Genomic DNA, 17,062 nt, shown 5'->3' on the forward strand with positions numbered 1-17,062 from the left:
GAACTAACTTCTTGTTGCTAGTGTATGTCTGCGTGTGAAGTGGGTGTGACCTAGCAGGTGATAATGAGGACAACTGGACCTTTAACTGCTGACAGTATAGGCTGGGAATGATTCCTGGTGAATCTCTGTAGCTCAGAAAGATTAGGACGTTGCAAACGTGACTTTGCAATCAGTCCTTCATTCACTGAATCTTGTAGCAGTCTCACTGAACATTCCCATCGACTTCTGCGAATCCCTGGCCCCTCAGCACTCAAAGCGGAGAAGATGCACTGGCGACGGTAGTGAGGAGTCAGTGCATCATTGGCAAACTGAAACTCAAAGAAAAAGGCAGAAAAAGCAGGCCACCTCACAAACTATCCACCCACCTGCCCCACCAGGCACCTCCTGACCCAGAATCTGTGGGAGAGTCTGCAGGTCCCACTTTAGCCTCATCGGTCACCTCAGAACCCAGAGTAAAAGCAATCTCCATTCCGCCTGTGAAGAGAAGACCTTAGATGTGTACTTGAAGAGCCGTGACCTGCAAGTGCACAAAGGTGGGATAAATTGGGTAGCTTTTTTTGACAGCTCAGATAAAACAGGCCATTCCACCATTCTCCGGGCTATGATACACTGCTTGGCTGCCAATAGAGTTTATAGTCTCAAAGTATGTGATGGAATGTAAGTTACAGTGTTGCAGGGAAATAAGAAGGGAATGGGGTTGTCTTGTGAGCTAGTATGATCCGATGGGCCGAATGTTCTCCTTTTGTCTTAACAAAATAAGAAACCAAATGTGTATGTCCTGGATATTGTCCCTGCTCCTCGTTTCCTTCGTGTATGTGTTTTGATTTTTCATATATTATCTCTCCCCGTCTGATTCTAACCCTTGCCGCTTCATCCTTTCTCTTTACCTGCTCCTCTCCCTCCCCTTTTTTTTAAATTTTATTTGTTGCCTCTCACTTTCCCGCTCCCTGCGACTCACTGGTTCTCACCCTTTCCTGCCAATCACAGTTGCTCTGAGCTCATCACACCACCTCCTACTCTCTCTCTCTCTCTCTCTCTCTCTCTCAGTGCAGACGTGGGGGGTGCACTCAGGAACTGACGGACGGTGCGTAGAACTGGTGATGCCCTGGCGGGGAGGTGTGGCTTAGCTTCTGCCTTTGCCTCTGCAGGAGGAAAGGAAACGTGAATGGGGACGGTACAGCCAGTGGTGTGTCCTGAACGTCATATGGGCCGCCAGGCTGCCATTGGCTCCACTGCGCTCACCAGACAGATTGTTTTGACCGCTCGCCTGTCTGCGCCGTATGAATAGATCCGTGCAGGATGTGACCTAATAATTTAGCAAACAATGTAACGCAGCGACAGCGGAACAGAATCGGCAGCAAACTTGTATATTAAACAAACATCTTTGCAGAACGCAGACTTTAATGGTGCTGGATGTATACCTTGAATGGTAGGTCTACCTTTTGCTACTTCGCAGCTCGGGTTTCATTGCTGTAACGCGTTAACCCGTGATACAACTCCACCGATACAGTGAGCATATGTTTGTTTTCGGAGGGGATCGAATTGTTTTCTCTTTGCCTCTGGTGCTCTGGTTTGAGATCTTAACCATGACTTCATTTATAGCCATTTACTCTATCTTTGATTTCAGATTGTGTTGAAGTCCTTACCCCCGAAAATGAAAGTAAAATTAGAGTCTGATGTTTTGCAGACCCTTTCTTGAAATTGAACTGACCAGCAAATACGTGTTGATTTACATGATATTAGGGGTCTCTATTTATACGGTTTTGTTGTATCAGGATTTTGGTTTCGCAATTCACAAACTTTGGGACTTGGATTTGGGACATTGCCATGATAGTGAAGTCATCCTAATTGTGCTCTGTTTGTTTGCCCGGTCACCCAAGGTGATTATAACATAGGTCCACGCCACGAAACACCCCTGAACCAGATGTCAAGGATTGAGGAGGCCTGCTGGACGTGCAGCTGCGCCCGGGCTCGAAGGTCTGAGAGCAACTCCGGCAGCACGTTACTGGTGGCAAAGGTCCACGAAATGATGACCATCCTCACCTCGGTCCTGGCGAGTGCCTACTGCTCCCTAGCCAGCGGTAACACCATGAACTTACTGCGGCGGGGACTGGTGCTGTTCACCGTGGGAGTCTTCCTGGCTCTCGTGTTAAACCTGCTGCAGATTCAGAGACACGTCACCCTGTTCCCCGAAGAAGTCATCGCCACAATCTTCTCTTCTGCCTGGTGGGTGCCACCTTGTTGCGGCACGGCTGCAGGTAAGGATGGGGAGGAGTGGTGCCGTTGCGAGAGGGAGGATGAGAAGGGAGAGACCCTTCAGGGCAAGGAGTTCTGCATAATTTAGCAGGACTTGTACAGCTTTCATCAGTGTGAAGTTTGCAGGGCGGAGTTTGAATTTAACACCATTGTAACCTTGACAAGAAAGAGAAGCATTTTCAGTTTTTACTCAGTCCTGTCCCTATGCTATAATTTAAAAAGGGGGAAATGTTTAGAAAATGCTCAGCAGGTCAGGCAGTATCATGGGAGATTAGTTAAAGTTTCCGTTCTAAGATGTTAAGCAAAAAAGTCCACCGCGTCCAGTCATCAGTTGCTGGCTGTGGGGGTGATGTGTCATATAAAGAAATCTAAAATGAGTAAGTATTCCACATGTGGTCATAAACACAGTGGTCTTAACAGTTACAATGTGAACGTTAATAGATCTAACTCGGGTGACTTTCAACCGTCCCGCTGTTTTAACAGCAATAAGAATGTAATTTCTCGCAGATAATTTTTCTCCAAATAACTCGTTCTTTTGTTGAGGCGCCAGAGCCCCACATTCTTCCTTAAAACAGCATTAATGTTTCTCTAAAACTTGCTGAATTTAGAGTTAAAGCAACTCCGAATCAGCACCTTCCACCAGCGACATGTGGCTTCGGCAAAAATCCCCCGCAATTCAGAAACCAACCCATTACCACAAAAAAACGTCTTGAGAGTAGGTGCATTACTAAAGGTTTTGTATTTACGGAAGGGATTGCAGCATAAACTTAAACCTAAAAACTTGAAATTTTTGTTCTTTTTCAAACAAAAATCGTAGGACAATTAACCTTCAAAAATGTTTGTGGAAAGTACCTGTATCTTTGCATTAAGTTGCACAAAAGGTTGGTATGCGCATGTTTTAAACATTGATAGGGGTTGCTGTCCTGTGCCATTTGCCTAGCTCTGTATCTGATGGTTTGGGAATGTTTGTTCCGCGCCACGTGTCACTGAATTTGCGTGAAATTGCAACATGTTGGAGGGGGAGGAGCCTTGCTGAAGCAGAGCCGTGTTTCCATTGGCCCAGCTAAAACTGGTGAGAGGGGATAGTCACTCCTGATTGGTTGCTATGCACAACATGCCACTGTACTTGAAAAGAAGAACGAAAACTAGGAAGTGAGGCTGCTCAGTTGAACAGCTGGCTAGATTCATTCCGTATGCAGGTTCTCCTATATTGTTTGTGGGAGCTCATGTTTTCTACATTTCAGTGAGCTCAACAACTGCCTGTGAAACATATAAAAGAGATGCCAGGCGTACTATATAAAAGCAAATCTTTTTTTGTAATGGGTTGATCCCTTTGCTGCAACTAAAAGAGTATAATTTGAAATTTAACAAAAGAGTTCACAATCTCTACAGACGGATTTTGAATTGCGTTGCTGTTCTAAACATCTTTATACTCTTGCTTTATGCAACTTTCAGAGTGAAGCAGATCGCCCTGGCTTTTGTCCTCTATTCACAAGTCATGCTGGAGAAACTTTGGTATTAGTTCATGCAAGAACCGCTCAGTAGCCCCAGACCTGATCTAGGTAGAACAGGCTCAAGGCTACATGGCCCCTTTCAATCCCATATTTGATCAATGTGTTGGCAGAAGCAAAGTTCTGCAGCCAATAATCCAATAAAGCTGATTTTTATTTATTTAGTTATGTATTAAAGACTTGGATGAAGGGGCTGAGAGTTATTTATCCAAGTTTGCTGATGATACAGAGGTGGAAGGTAAGCTGCGAGGTGGATACAAAAGTTCTGCAATGCCATCGAGTTGTACGTCATAGAAACAGGCCCTTCAGCCCACTGCATCTGTGCTGACCATCATGCCTATCTATACTAATCCCACTTGCCTGCATTAATTCCATATCCCTCTATGCCCTTCTCATTCGTACCTGTCCAGATGCCTCTTAAATGTTACTGTTCCTGCCTCCACCATCTCCACTGGCAGCTGATTCCAGATACCAACTACTCTTTCTGTGGAAAAAGTTACCCCCAATTCCCCTTTAGACCACATCCCTCTCACCTTAAATTTATGCCCTTTTTTAGACAAACTCTGGCTCTCTACCCTATCTATTCCTTTCATAAGATTACATACCTCATGAATATTATTCCAGCACATCAGGAAAACCAGCATCCCCGCCATGGATTCTGTCTACACTTCTCACTGCCTCGGTAAAGCAGCCAACGTTATCAAAGACCCCACCCACCCTGGACATCCTGTCTTCTCCCTACCCCCCACCCCCGCCCCCTCCATCGGGCAGAAGATATAGAAGCCTGAAAGCATGTACCACCAGAAACAGCTTCTATCCCGCTGTTAATAGACTATTGATCAGGCTTCTTATATGATACGATGGACTTTTGGCCTCAATCTACCTCATTATGGCCTTGCGCCTTATTGTCTACCTGCACTGCACTTTTTCTGTAGCTGTAACACTATATTCTGCATTCTGTTATTGCTTTTCCCTCGATGTACTGATGTGATAAAATGATCTGTATGGATGTCATGCAAAACAAAAGTTTTTCACTGTACCTTGGTACATGTGACAATAATAAACCAATTACCTCTCAGCCACCTTTGCTCAAGGGAAAACAGATCCAGCCTGTCCAATCTCTCCTGATAACTCATGCCCTTCAATACTGGATCATCCTTGTGAATCCTTTCTGTGAGAGCAATTTTTCTCATTTATCAATGAGATGCAGACAGGCTAAGTAAGCAGACAGAGAAGATGTGAGGGTTTTTCATTTTGGTAAGAAGATTAGAAAAATAGACAGGGGAAAAGAATTGCCTTTGCCCACTAGGAACTGAATGAAAAGGTGGGTATGCTGGCAAAATGCAAATTTCTTCCATGATATTTTCAAAGTAAGAAACTTTAAGTGTTCAGGGAGATTTAGATATCCCTGTAAACAAAATGCTCCAAGTCAGCATGTAGTCACAGCAAGCAATTACGAAGAAAGTGGTACATTGGTCAATAATGGAACTGGTTAGAGGATAAAGAAATCTTACTACAGTTCTGCAGGACTTTGTAAAGACCACACACTGGGGGTAGTTTTCGTTTCAGATACAATTTTAAGATACACTTACCTTGGAGAATATCCATCAAAGATTTACTAGATTAACTCCTGGGATCAGAAGTTTGTCCCACCTTGAGTGTTATGAGCTCACATCCTGGAGAGGTGATTTCATTGAAATGTAAGATTCAGGGAGGTTTCACAGAGCGGAAGACAAGAAGTTGTTTCCATTAACCAGATAGTCTAGAACCAGAGGCTGAAGCTCCAGCTAAGAAGGGAGCCATTCTGAAGTGAGATGAGGAATTTCATCACTCATGAGGGCTGTGGGTGTTTAAGGCTGGATGGGCATATTTTGGACTCTCGGGGAATCAGGTCATGTTGATCCAGTGGGAAAATGAATGAGGCACAGAATCAGCCAGGAGCCTACTGAGTGTTAGTGCAGGTTTGCAGCAGTATGGGTTGTTCCTGCTTCGATATCTAATGCTGTCTAATAACGGAGCAAAATTTACTGGGGGTTCTCTGTAGGCCAATCACCCTGTGAAAGGAGAATTTAGAAAGAAGGCTCTTATTCCAACTATTGGCCTTTTCTGATTATTCTTAGGAAAATGCTTTTCCTTTCATGACAGTGATACAAGTTTTTGAATTATTTGTTAACCTGACATGGATGTCTCTGACATGTTTATGTTTATTATTCATCCTTAATTGAATGTGAACTTGCTGAGCTTCAGAGGGTAGTTAATAAGTGCACCACACTGGTGAGACAGAAGTCACAAGTGTGCCAGACTGGGTGAGGGTGGCAGACTTCCTCCCCAGAAGGGTGTCAGTGAACCAGATGGGGTTTGGAGGCATCACAATAGTTTCCTGGTCAGCATGGCTTTTATCCAGTTTTACTGAATAACTTTCTCTAGCTGCTCTGATGGGATTTGAACTTGTGTCTCTGGATCAATTGTCCAGGACCTCTATACACTAGTCCAGTGACTTAACTACTATGCGATGCACAAGTAACTCTTCAAAAGCATATTGGAGCAATAATTTACCAGAGACAAATCGATCAGCACTGTATTATACCCACAACAACCAGCCTTACTGAATGTTGTCTGGTCTCACTCCAGTAATCCAGCATCTGATTGTTTGGAAATCCTAATCATTTGGCATCTGGATCACTCATCAGACTGGAATGGAGCCCAGGGTCCAGAGTGCAAGCAGCATATGCAGCCAGTGCAAGGTCCATGCTGTGGGCCACATGTGGCTGGAGCCAGGGTTGTGGTTTGGGACACCAGGGATCGAGAATGTGGGTAGGTTTGAGGCAAGAGCTGGGGTCTGGAGTACTTGTATATTTCTATCTCCCTTTAAACTCACAGTTCACTGAAAAATTTATTATACTACCAGGGTAGTATAATGGAACATATTAAAAAAAAGTGAAATGGAAGTGTGTTTGGGGAATAATAGGAGTAACATCCAATAGACTAGAACATTTGCTAGTTTGACACAATAAAGTCCAAGGGTGCCAGATTATCAGCGCTTTACTGTTTAAATTTTTGCACATTAATGTAATCAAGGGATCTGAGGCGAATGCAGGAAAGCAGTGCTGAGATAAAAGGTCAGCCGTGATCTAATTGAATGGTGGAATTTCTTACTTTCTTCAGCACGATTTTGGTTCATGGCCCTAACTACAACTTCTGTCCTTTACACAGCTGTGGTGGGTCTGCTGTACCCCTGCATCGACAGCCACCTCGGAGAGCCGCACAAGTTCAAACGGGAATGGGCGAGCGTCATGAGATGTGTTGCAGTCTTTGTCGGCATTAACCACGCCAGCGCCGTATCCTTCCAGCTGTTAACAGTGTGACGAGTTCTTGCCAGGAGTCGCTCACGTCCGCCATCCTCAGCGCTTTTCTGAGCTTCACCCTCTGGTCTCTGCCAAGTAGTTCTACGAAATTTTGAAATCGGGCACCTTTCTATCACTCTGTCGTACCAACATTCACAGAGGGAGGGAATGAGTCATAGAGTCCCACAGCACAGAAACGTCCCACCACGTCCGTGCCAACGTTTTTGCCCATCTACAGTAATCCCATTTGCCTGCATTAGGACCATCTCTTTCTTTGCCTTGCCTACTTAAGTGTCTGTTTAAATGCCTCATAAATGGAGTAATTGTATCTGATTCCACCACCTCCACAGGCAGTGTGTTCCAGATATCAACCACTCTCTGTATTTAAAACAAAAACTTAGCCCTCAGGTCCCCCTTAAAGCTCCTTCCTCAATCTATCTTGTTTTTGATACCCCTAGCATGGGAAAAAGACTGATTATCTACCGTATCAGTGTCTCTCGTTATCTTATATACTTCTATCAGGTCACTCCCCAGCCTCCTTCACTCCAAGGAAAACAAGCCCAGCCTATCCAGTGTCTCCCCGTAACTCTAATCCAGGCACCACCATGAATCTGGAACAACAAACAAACTGCTGGAAGAACTCAGTGGGTCGGACAGCATTGGTGGGGGGGTCGACATTTCGGGTCAAGGCCCTGCATCGGGACTGAGGGTGCAGAGGGGAGAGAGTCACTATAAAGAGGGGAGGGGTGAGACAGGGACCAGTAGGTGATTGGAGGACCGAAGGGTGAAGGATGATGGACAGGTGGGAGAGGGGAGGGGTGGAGTCGGGAGTCAGAGGCAGGTGGGTGATAGGTGGAAGCAGGCAAGGAAAAGATAGCCAGGTAGTGGGGAGGGGAGGGTGAAGGTGGTGACAGCTGCTGGAGGTGAAAAGCATGAACACAAAGGGTATAAGTACTGGAATCTGATAAGCAAGGAAGGTGATAGTGAGAACCATTAGGGAAGAGTGAAAGGCAAACGGAACCAGAGAGGGGAGGGGATCTGGTGGATGAAATGATTGGGTGATAGGTGGATTGAACCAGGAGGAGGAGGGGGACAAAAATGGGTGATAGGGGGCTGGAGCAGGGGAATGGGAAAGGGGACCAAAAAAGGGAGAACCATAGGTGGATTGGAAAGAGGAGGGGAACACAGGCGATAAGGGGGAGAGAAAAGGAGGGGGGAAACACAGGAGGTAATCCTCTTGTCTCTCCTGGTGAATCTCCTCTGAACCCTCCCCAGCACAAACACATTGTCCTAAGGGCAATGGATCTCTGGAATTCTCTGCCCTGAGGGCTCTGGAGACTTAGTCGCGGAGATGACTTCAATTCAATCTCCCCATTTGCTCATACAATATTACTCTCGGGCAGTTCTAGCCAAGCTGGGCAGTCGATATTCAGCAGATCAGCTATCGGTTTCCTGCTAGATTCTCCCACTCATTCCACCTCTCTTGTTCTCATTCTAGTTTGGACCCAGGTTTAATTCCCCATTATCCTTCAAAGCCTGATTCTGCCCTTTCTGTAGTTGGCTAATCATTTCTTCCCATCGATTTAACCTGTTTCCAGCTTGTTCTAGAGTTTGAGCCAAAATAAGGGATAAATATTGGCCACAACGTGAGTCCTCCCTGCTTTTCAAGGAATGCCGTGAATGAATAAATCTGTCTTGTGTCTCATTTTGAAGACAGTGTCATTCCTGATGGGGGTCTTTCTGAGTGTAAATACTGCTTGCTTAGTATGACACCAAGAATTTTTAAAATCTCTTTAGGAAACTGATAGATCATTTTTAGTGTCAAAGGACAAAAAAAAAGTGGATTCCAGAATTTCAGGAAATTTATTAAATAAGCTGATATCAATCAGCCCATCTGTTGTATTTTTAGTTAATTGGTTTCAGAGGTAAGGAGAGTAGTTAACAGATGGCCACTGATTTTGTTTCCTTACATTTCTGGCTAAGATGAAGATTATTCCCTTCAGTAGTTTTTCAGTGGAATCAAATTAAAAGCTGATTTTAGTAACAACCCATTGTGACAATAGCTAACACGAGGGGACATAATTTTAAGGTGATTGGGAGAAAGTATAAGGGGGATGTCAGGGGTAAGTTTTTTTTACACAGAGTGGTGGGTGCATGGAATGCACTGCTGGCAGAGGTTGTGGTGGCAGATACATTAGGGACATTTAAGAGACTCTTAGATAGACACATGAATGATAGAGAAATGGGGAGCTATGTGGGAGGGAGGGGTTAGATAGATCTCAGAGCAGGATAAAATGTCGGCAAGACATTGTGGGCCGAAGGGCCTGTACTGTGCTGTAGTGTTCTATGTTAACTAGCTATAACCCCAATTGTCCAACATTGTCACCGAGATTTCATCTCAACACCACAACTTTAAAAGCTCCTTTAATGTCATGTCAAGATCAGTTACTTATTGTTGCTTATAAAATTTTGAACAGTCCATCTCCTTGTATTTAACTTCAACTCAACATGGGGTACATGATGCCTGATATCTCACATTACAAGCCACAGGTGCTTTTGGTTCTTTCCTTAATTCTGGTGTTCCATCAGAAATTAGATTTTGCCAATAACATGCAGTTGTCATTGACCCTGGCTGCCCTCTCACTGGGTCTGTGGTGGACATTTGATCGCTCTAGAAGTGGATTTGGACTTGGCCTTACAATAGCCTTTGTGGCAACCTTGGTCACTCAACTGTTAGTGTACAACGGTGTTTACCAGTAAGTACAAGAGTCTGGCTTGGTAACTCTGACTTTTATCTTCTTCCATGTCCCCCGCCGCCTTCCAATCACCCCCAACATCTATGTTGTTATCGCTGTGTAGAAGTCCAACAACCCTCCACAGTAATTATGAAATCCTTCCCCTCCTGCAAACCCTTCAGGAAGAACCTCTTGAACTGTATCTAAAGCTATAGAGTGCACCCTAGTAGCAAAAATTCATATTTCTCCTGTTGACTACAAGATAGGGAAAAATCACAGGCAATCCCAAATTCACTTGTCATGTTGTTAAAGAGTAACAATGATGCCCTATAAGACCATGACCTTTATTACAACAGTAGTTCAATATTTTTCATTCATTATTAATGCAACAATTGGACTGCTTTACTGTGGATGCAGTATCTACAGATGTTCTTATCATTTAACTAGTGTTAGGTTCTAGACTGGACATTATTTCTCCCCCATCCTGGTTCCTTCTCCACATCTAACCTCTCAGCCCCCACCAAGCACAGCAGCATGGGGAGAGTAGCACTTGCTGGAGACCATTTGATCATTCAGCATATGGAAAAGGCCATGGGCTCTTCCCCTATTAATTCCCGTCTGACATTTTCACAAGGTTGGCTCCGCCAGTCTTGCAGTGAACAAGGAGAGGAGAGGGCAGCAGGCATATGTAAAGTCACAGGCCTACTCTTGCTTCGTCATGAGTAATGGCTGAGTGGACAAGCTGTGACCTATGGGTAAGTCAAGCCTCCCCCACCCCCCGTGGTTCCCGGTCATGTGATGAGCTAGTACTGACATCCAGAATCATGCTGATGGCAGTAACATTAACCAAGTTGTTCATTGTCCCAGTGGCCTGTTCCTCCCCTCCCAGGACCTTGTTCACATCTGTTGAGGCAGGGTAGCAGCAATGCCCCCCCCCCCCCCCCCCCCCCCCCCCAGCGTAGTACAGCCAGGTTCTCATCAGGAGACTGGGTATCTGAGCTAGGGTCATGCTGCAAGGCTGCTGCCGTGCCGATATGTGCTAATTCTTACAAAAGTCAAAACAACCGCAAATGCTCATTATCTGAAATAAAAGCGAAAACTGCCAGAAACACTCTTCAGGACAGGCAGCATCTGTGGAAAAAGAGACTGAGTTAATGTTTCAGGTCAGAGATCCTTTGGTAGCAGAACAGCTCTGATGAAGGGTCTTCGACCTGAAGTGTTAACTCTGTTTCTCTTCCCGCAGGAGTGGCCTGACCTGATGAGTATTTCAAGCATTAGAGTCGTACAGCATGGACGCTGGCCCTTCGGCCCAACTTATCCATGCCGACCAAGATGTCTATCCAAGCTAGCCTGGAGTTAGTTCTGCCCAAAAAAAACAAACTGCTGGAAGAACTGAGTGGGTAAAGCAACGCCTATGGAAGCAAAGAGGTGGTCGAGACCCTGCATCGGGAAAGTCCAGCCTAGTTGCACCAGCTGTGCCAGATTGATCGCACTAGAGTTACGGAGTCAGAGTTATTCACCATGGAAACAGGCCCTTCGGCCCAACTCATCCATACCAACCAAGTTCCTACCTGAGCAATTCCCATTTGCCTGCATTTGGCCCGTATGCCTCTAGACCTTTTCTATCCATGTACCTGTCTATTAAATTTCAGAATCAGGGTTATTATCACTGACATATGTCGTGAAATCTGTTGTTTTTCATTTGTTGTTAAATGTTGTCATTGTACTCGCCTTTACACCTTCCTCTGGCAGCTCATTCCATACACCCACCACCCTCTGTGTGAAAAGTTTCCCTTTTAAATCTTTTCCCTCTCACCTTAAATCTATGGCCTCTAGTTTTAGACTCCCTACTGTGGGGGAAAGAAACTGACCATCCACTTTATCTATGCTCCTCATGATTTTATAAACCTCCATAAGGTCATCCCTTAGCACCCTACACTTCAGGTGGAAAAAGTCCCAGCCTATCCACCCTTTCCTTACAACTTAAGCCCTGTAACATCCTCATTAATCTTTCCTACACCCTTTCCAGTTTAATGACATTCTCCCTATAGCTGGGTGACCAGAACTGCACACAACACTCCAAGTGCAGTCTCACCCATAACCTGTTGCAACGTGACATTCCAACTCCTGTGATCGGTGAAGGCAAGCACTGTCTACCTGTTTTTATCTGAGATTCACTTACCGCTCCAGTGAAATTGCCAGACAAAGTTCCATTAATGCAGTTGTCCTTTGCAAAAGCCGAGGAGTAAGGCAAGTCTGTTTCGTATTGCTCCAGGTACACCTCACCAGACTTTCTGTACATTCGCTCCTGGCTACCCTGTATATTCTTCTCAGGAGGAGTGACCGTGGGAAACATAGGAAGGCAGCTGGCTATGGTAAGTGGTTCGAGTCAGTCCAACAGTCCTCGTGCCCAAGCAAACGCCACAGATGCTGGAAATCTGAAATAAAAACAGGAAATTCTGGAAACACTGGACAGCAACTGGGGAGAGGAAATGATTCAACGTGATGAAAGATACTGCCTGACCTGCTGGTCATTTTCAAAGTCAAAGTCGAGTTTATTGCCATATGCAAAACTTACGTGCAGCAGCATCACAGGCACATTGCATCAGATACACAACATTCACATGGAAAAATATAAACATAAATTATACACAATTTTTACAAGAAAGAACACAAGTAGAATAATTTGTGTTCGGTCTTTATCCTTGTTTACTTCTTATTAGTGAATTTGATGACTTTGTTATGATTATGCTTCCGTGAAACCCCATGGGATGTTTCACAATGTTAACTGCATTCTATAAATGCAAGTTGTTGACTGATTTTGTTTAGCATGCATGTTACCAAGGCTACAGAACCAGGACAGGCTGGAGGGGCTGAATGGCCCATTCCACTTTGTCTCTACGGCTACCTTGCAGGTACTGAGCTGCTGCGTCAAGCACTCCCCCCTTTCTCCGGTGTGACGTATCTACACTACAGCACCCGTCGGCATCAGTGAGGCTGGCTGTGGTGGTGGTGGTATAAACCAGAACTGGAGCAGCTCCTCAGCCGCTGGCTGGTCCAAGAGTACGGTGTTTTAAATTAAATTTTTTTAAAATTTTATTTACAGCGTGGTAACAGGCCCTTCCGGCCCAACGAGTCCGCGCCGCCCATTTTAAACCCAAATTAACCTACCCGTACGTCTTTGCAATGTGGGAGGAAACCGGAGCACCCGGAGGAAACCCACGCAGACACGGGAGAACATACAAACTCCTTACAGACAGCAACGGGAATCGAACCCCAATCGCTGGCGCTGTTGTAGCGTCACGCTAACCGCTACGCTACTGTGCGTACCGTACCATGCTACTGTGTTGCCTGAAAATAAATTCCGACAGCCACTTCTCCCACCACAGTGCGTATAGAGGCACAAGAGATTGCAGATGCTGTAAACTAAAACCAAAAAAAAAAACTGCTGGAGGAACTCGGGGGGCGGGGGGGGGTGGAGTCAGGCAACATCTGTGGAGGCAAAGGGACAGTCGATGTTTCGGGTCGAGACCCTGCAACAGGACTGAGAGTGTAGAGAGGTGATAGCCAGTCTAAAGAAGTAAGAGGGAGGGATGAGGCAGGTGATAGGTGGAACCAGGTGAGGAGAGAGATGACGGGCAGACAAAGCCGAGGGGGAGGGGTGGAGTTGGGAGACAGTGGTTGGTGGTAGAGATAGATAAGGCTCCAAATCAGCCATGATTGAATGGCTGAGCAGACACTGGGCTGAATGGCCTGATTCTTCTATAATCACATGGTGTTCTGGTCTTATCTCAATTCAATTTCCCCTTGGTGTCCTTTGTTTCAAAGAACACAACCCCAGTCTGGACAGACTCTCCCCATAACTGCACTTCTCAGTCCCAGCCACATGCTCATCAATCTTCTTTGTTCTCTCTTTGTAGGGAGTCACTGAAATCGCACACAAGGACTGCCTTGATAAGATGCACAAGGATTGAACAAATGAGTGTGATCGACAGGAGTGATGATGATTCCAGTGTAGATGCTTTGTGTGTGAGTGTGCTCGTATATAGACCAACGTGAGCCGTAGGTCCATATATGTTGGAGCTTGCGATTTACTGCATGATATTCATAAAAGGGAAGATTTGCAATCTGTGATTGCCTTCGTACAATTGATTCATTTCATAGTGTCAAAGTTTTGTGTCTGCAATCTGTACATACTGAGTCTGGTGGGCACACATCATTTAATCTAATATGACCTGCAATGCCATTCCTGCTCTTGCTACAACAGACCTAATTAGCAAGTATTAGGTCGGATTGATGGAAGTTCAGTGTCCACAAGCTTCTTGTATATCCGTACTTTTGTTTCCTTATTTATTTTTCCTTTTCAAGTTCATTTGTAGCATAAAAATACAGCTGGGCCTCCCCACTCTTCATTCTGCATGGGAATAAAGAAAGATCCTGTTTTCCTTTCTCCAAGCTCTTGTTCACTACCTGCAAGTGACAATAGTATTTGCCGGACTTCCTCGTGTGCCACAATATGGATGTATGTGCAGGCTTACAATGGAAGGTATGTGTACGGTGCCAAACAGAAGGAAATGAACTTCCTCAAGCTGGGGTGAACCAGTATCAGGACAGTCATAGAGTGAAGCTTTGCACTGGCCCCTGAATTCTACAGTATACAGAAGCAGGGACACGATAATTCCAACGCTCCTGGCCAAATGGATCATTGTCTGCTGCTCCACTCATAGAGTGAAGTAATTTTTATTTTTGTATGTTTATCCATTGTTTCTGATCTGAACCAATCATTATTTGCACGCCTGTCAATAGGACGATTGTCTGATTTTGTAAATTAAATCCATTTTGGGTTCTTTTCTCCTCCCTTGCTGTTCTCAATAAAAATGTTCAAGTAATTATCAGACAGAATTTCTTTTGTTGGACATTCTTTTAAAAAAAACAAATGTGCAGAGATGCAACAGGATGGTTTGCCTGAAGAGCATCAGTGTTTATCTTGCTGTCGATCTGGAACACTTGCTGTTGCCAAAGGGTCTTTGACCTGAAACATTAACTCTGTTTCTCTTTCCACTAATGCAACCTGACCTGCTGAGTGTTTCCAGAATTTTCTGTTTCTTTACCTATTGCCTACAAAATTTCTAATGTCAGTGTACTTCCCAGTGCAGTCTCCGTGTCAGCATATCCCACTTAAGTTAGAAGTTGTGAGATCAGATGCCTCACCAGAATTGGAGTGTTATTCTGGGCTGACATTCCACTGTATTGCCAGAAGCATTAGCTCTCAGGGTGTTAAACCAATACTCTACCTGGTGCGCTCTATAAATAATTTGGAATATTGGAGAAGTATAAAAGTTGGAAGATCATGGTGCGGTTGTACAGGACACTGGTGAGGCTGCACTTGGAGTATTGTGTTCCGTTTTGGTTGCCCTGCTATAGGAAAGATGTTATTAAACTGGAAAGTGTGTGGAAAAGATCTACAGAGATGTTGCCAAGAATTGAGGGACTGAGTTATCGGGAGAGGTTGGACAGGCTAGGTCTTTATTCCTTGGAGCATAGAAGACTGAGAGGTGATCTTATAGAGGTGTATAAAATCATGAGGGACATAGATAGGGCGAATGCACTCAGTCTTTTCCCCAGAGTTGGGGAATCAAGAACTGGAGGGCTTAGGTTTAAGGTGAGAGGGGAAAGATTTATTAGGAGCTTGAGAGGCAACCTTTTTACACAAAGGCTGGTGTGTATGTGGAATGAGCTGCCAGAGGAAGTGGTTGAGACAGGTACAAGAACAACATTCAAAAGACATTTGGACAGGTACATGGATTGGAAAGGTTTAGAAGGTTATGGGACAAATGCCAGCAAATTTGACTAGCTTTAATGGGGCATCTTGGCTGGCATGGACCAGTTGGGTTGAAGGGCCTGTTTCTGTGCTGTATGACTCAAAGTGTAGATGATTCAGAAATGCAAGTCTTTCGAATCTCTGGGCTGCTTCCAGAAACTGGGAGGTTTCTCTGCTGAACACTAGATGGAGCACCAGAGCACCAGCACAGAGAAAGGACCATCTGGAACAGAAAGTCGTGCTCAGCCTTCTGGGAGGAAATGTACTGTTCAAAGTCAGCAGTAACAGAAGCACCAATAGGAACAAAGTGTCCTGATAACAATAATGCATTTGAAATTTGTTTACAACCATCAAATGTTTTCACTTTGCCTTTTTAATACATTTTTGCTTTTTTTCCAATAATTGGTTGCATTTACATTGTGTAATTATAAGCCTTTTATTTATTTTTACGCAGGATGTGGGCACACTAGGCTAAGCATTTATTACCCGTCTCATATCACCCCTGCACCGAATGCTTTACTGGGCTATTTCGGAGGGCAGTTAAGAAACAACCCCATTATAGGGTCTGGAGTCACATATAAAATAGATTCACAGTCACAGAGCCATGTGACCCCAAAAAGGCCAATCGGCTCATCGAGTCCATACTGACCATGGTGCACCCATTGGCACTAATTCTAGACTAATCCCATTTCATTCTCCCCACTTTTCCATCAACCTCCCCCCACCCCCCCTCCCAGATTCTACCACTCACCCACATACGGGAGGGGGGGCAATTTACAGTGGTCAGCTAACCTATCAGACATGCTGAGGGTGACAGATTCCTTCCCTGTAAGACGTCAAAAAAAACAGTTGGGTTCTTAGGACAAACCAGTCGTTTGATTCAAGACACGAGACTGCAGATGCTGGACATCTGGAGGGACACACGAAGGGGCTGGAGGAACTCAGCGGGTCAGGCAGCATCTATGGAGCGCAATGGACTGTCAACGTTTTGGGTTGAGACCCTTCATTAGTCCTGATGAAGGGTGTCAACCCAAAACATCAACTATTTATTTCCCTCTATAGATGCTGCCTGACTGGCTGAGTTCCTCCAGTTCCTGTGTGTGTTGCTCCAGTAGTTTGATTGCCACTATTATCAACACCAGACTTTTATTCCAGATGATTTTAATTAACTGAATTAAAATTCCCCAGTTACTGTGTTGGGATTCACCCTCATTTTCTGGACCATTAGTCGAGGCCTCTGGATGGTGGAATATCTCAGAATTTGCGGGAAGAATAAAGCTAAGCACTGATGTGAAAATGAGCAGACACTGTGCTGGTTGAGGACTAACTATTGACCAGGAGTTGGGGAGAGATCCTCCACTCTCTACTGTGGGCCTTTTATACCCACTCATTCTC

The 17,062-nt window shown here is 44.9% G+C and overlaps 1 protein-coding gene across 2 annotated transcripts; it reads left to right on the forward strand.

Annotated features, from left to right (window-relative positions):
• Positions 1–1,168: 1,168 nt before the first annotated feature.
• On the forward strand, positions 1,169–14,736 carry insig1 (insulin induced gene 1). 2 transcript variants are annotated; one of them, XM_052015811.1, is made up of 6 exons: positions 1,169–1,429; positions 1,881–2,258; positions 6,981–7,105; positions 9,701–9,867; positions 12,122–12,221; positions 13,767–14,736. In XM_052015811.1, the coding sequence occupies exons 1-6, from the start codon at positions 1,414–1,416 to the stop codon at positions 13,818–13,820; spliced, it is 840 nt and encodes a 279-aa protein (XP_051871771.1). In that variant the 5' UTR covers positions 1,169–1,413; the 3' UTR covers positions 13,821–14,736. The 2 variants fall into 2 exon arrangements, 1 of the variants encoding a protein (XP_051871771.1); XR_007956350.1 differs by lacking the exon at positions 13,767–14,736 and adding an exon at positions 11,090–11,449 and having other exon boundaries at positions 1,181–1,429.
• Positions 14,737–17,062: the final 2,326 nt, after the last annotated feature.

This window comes from Pristis pectinata, chromosome 5 (genome assembly GCF_009764475.1).
Source record: "Pristis pectinata isolate sPriPec2 chromosome 5, sPriPec2.1.pri, whole genome shotgun sequence".
NCBI lineage: Eukaryota > Metazoa > Chordata > Chondrichthyes > Rhinopristiformes > Pristidae > Pristis > Pristis pectinata.

Bases quoted from the DNA above. Each gene is read 5' to 3' on its own strand.
- insig1 (XM_052015811.1), top strand. The intron at 2,259-6,980 runs GTAAGGATGGGG...TCCTTTACACAG, and splicing joins TTGTTGCGGCACGGCTGCAG to CTGTGGTGGGTCTGCTGTAC. The intron at 9,868-12,121 runs GTAAGTACAAGA...GTATTGCTCCAG, and splicing joins GTGTACAACGGTGTTTACCA to GTACACCTCACCAGACTTTC.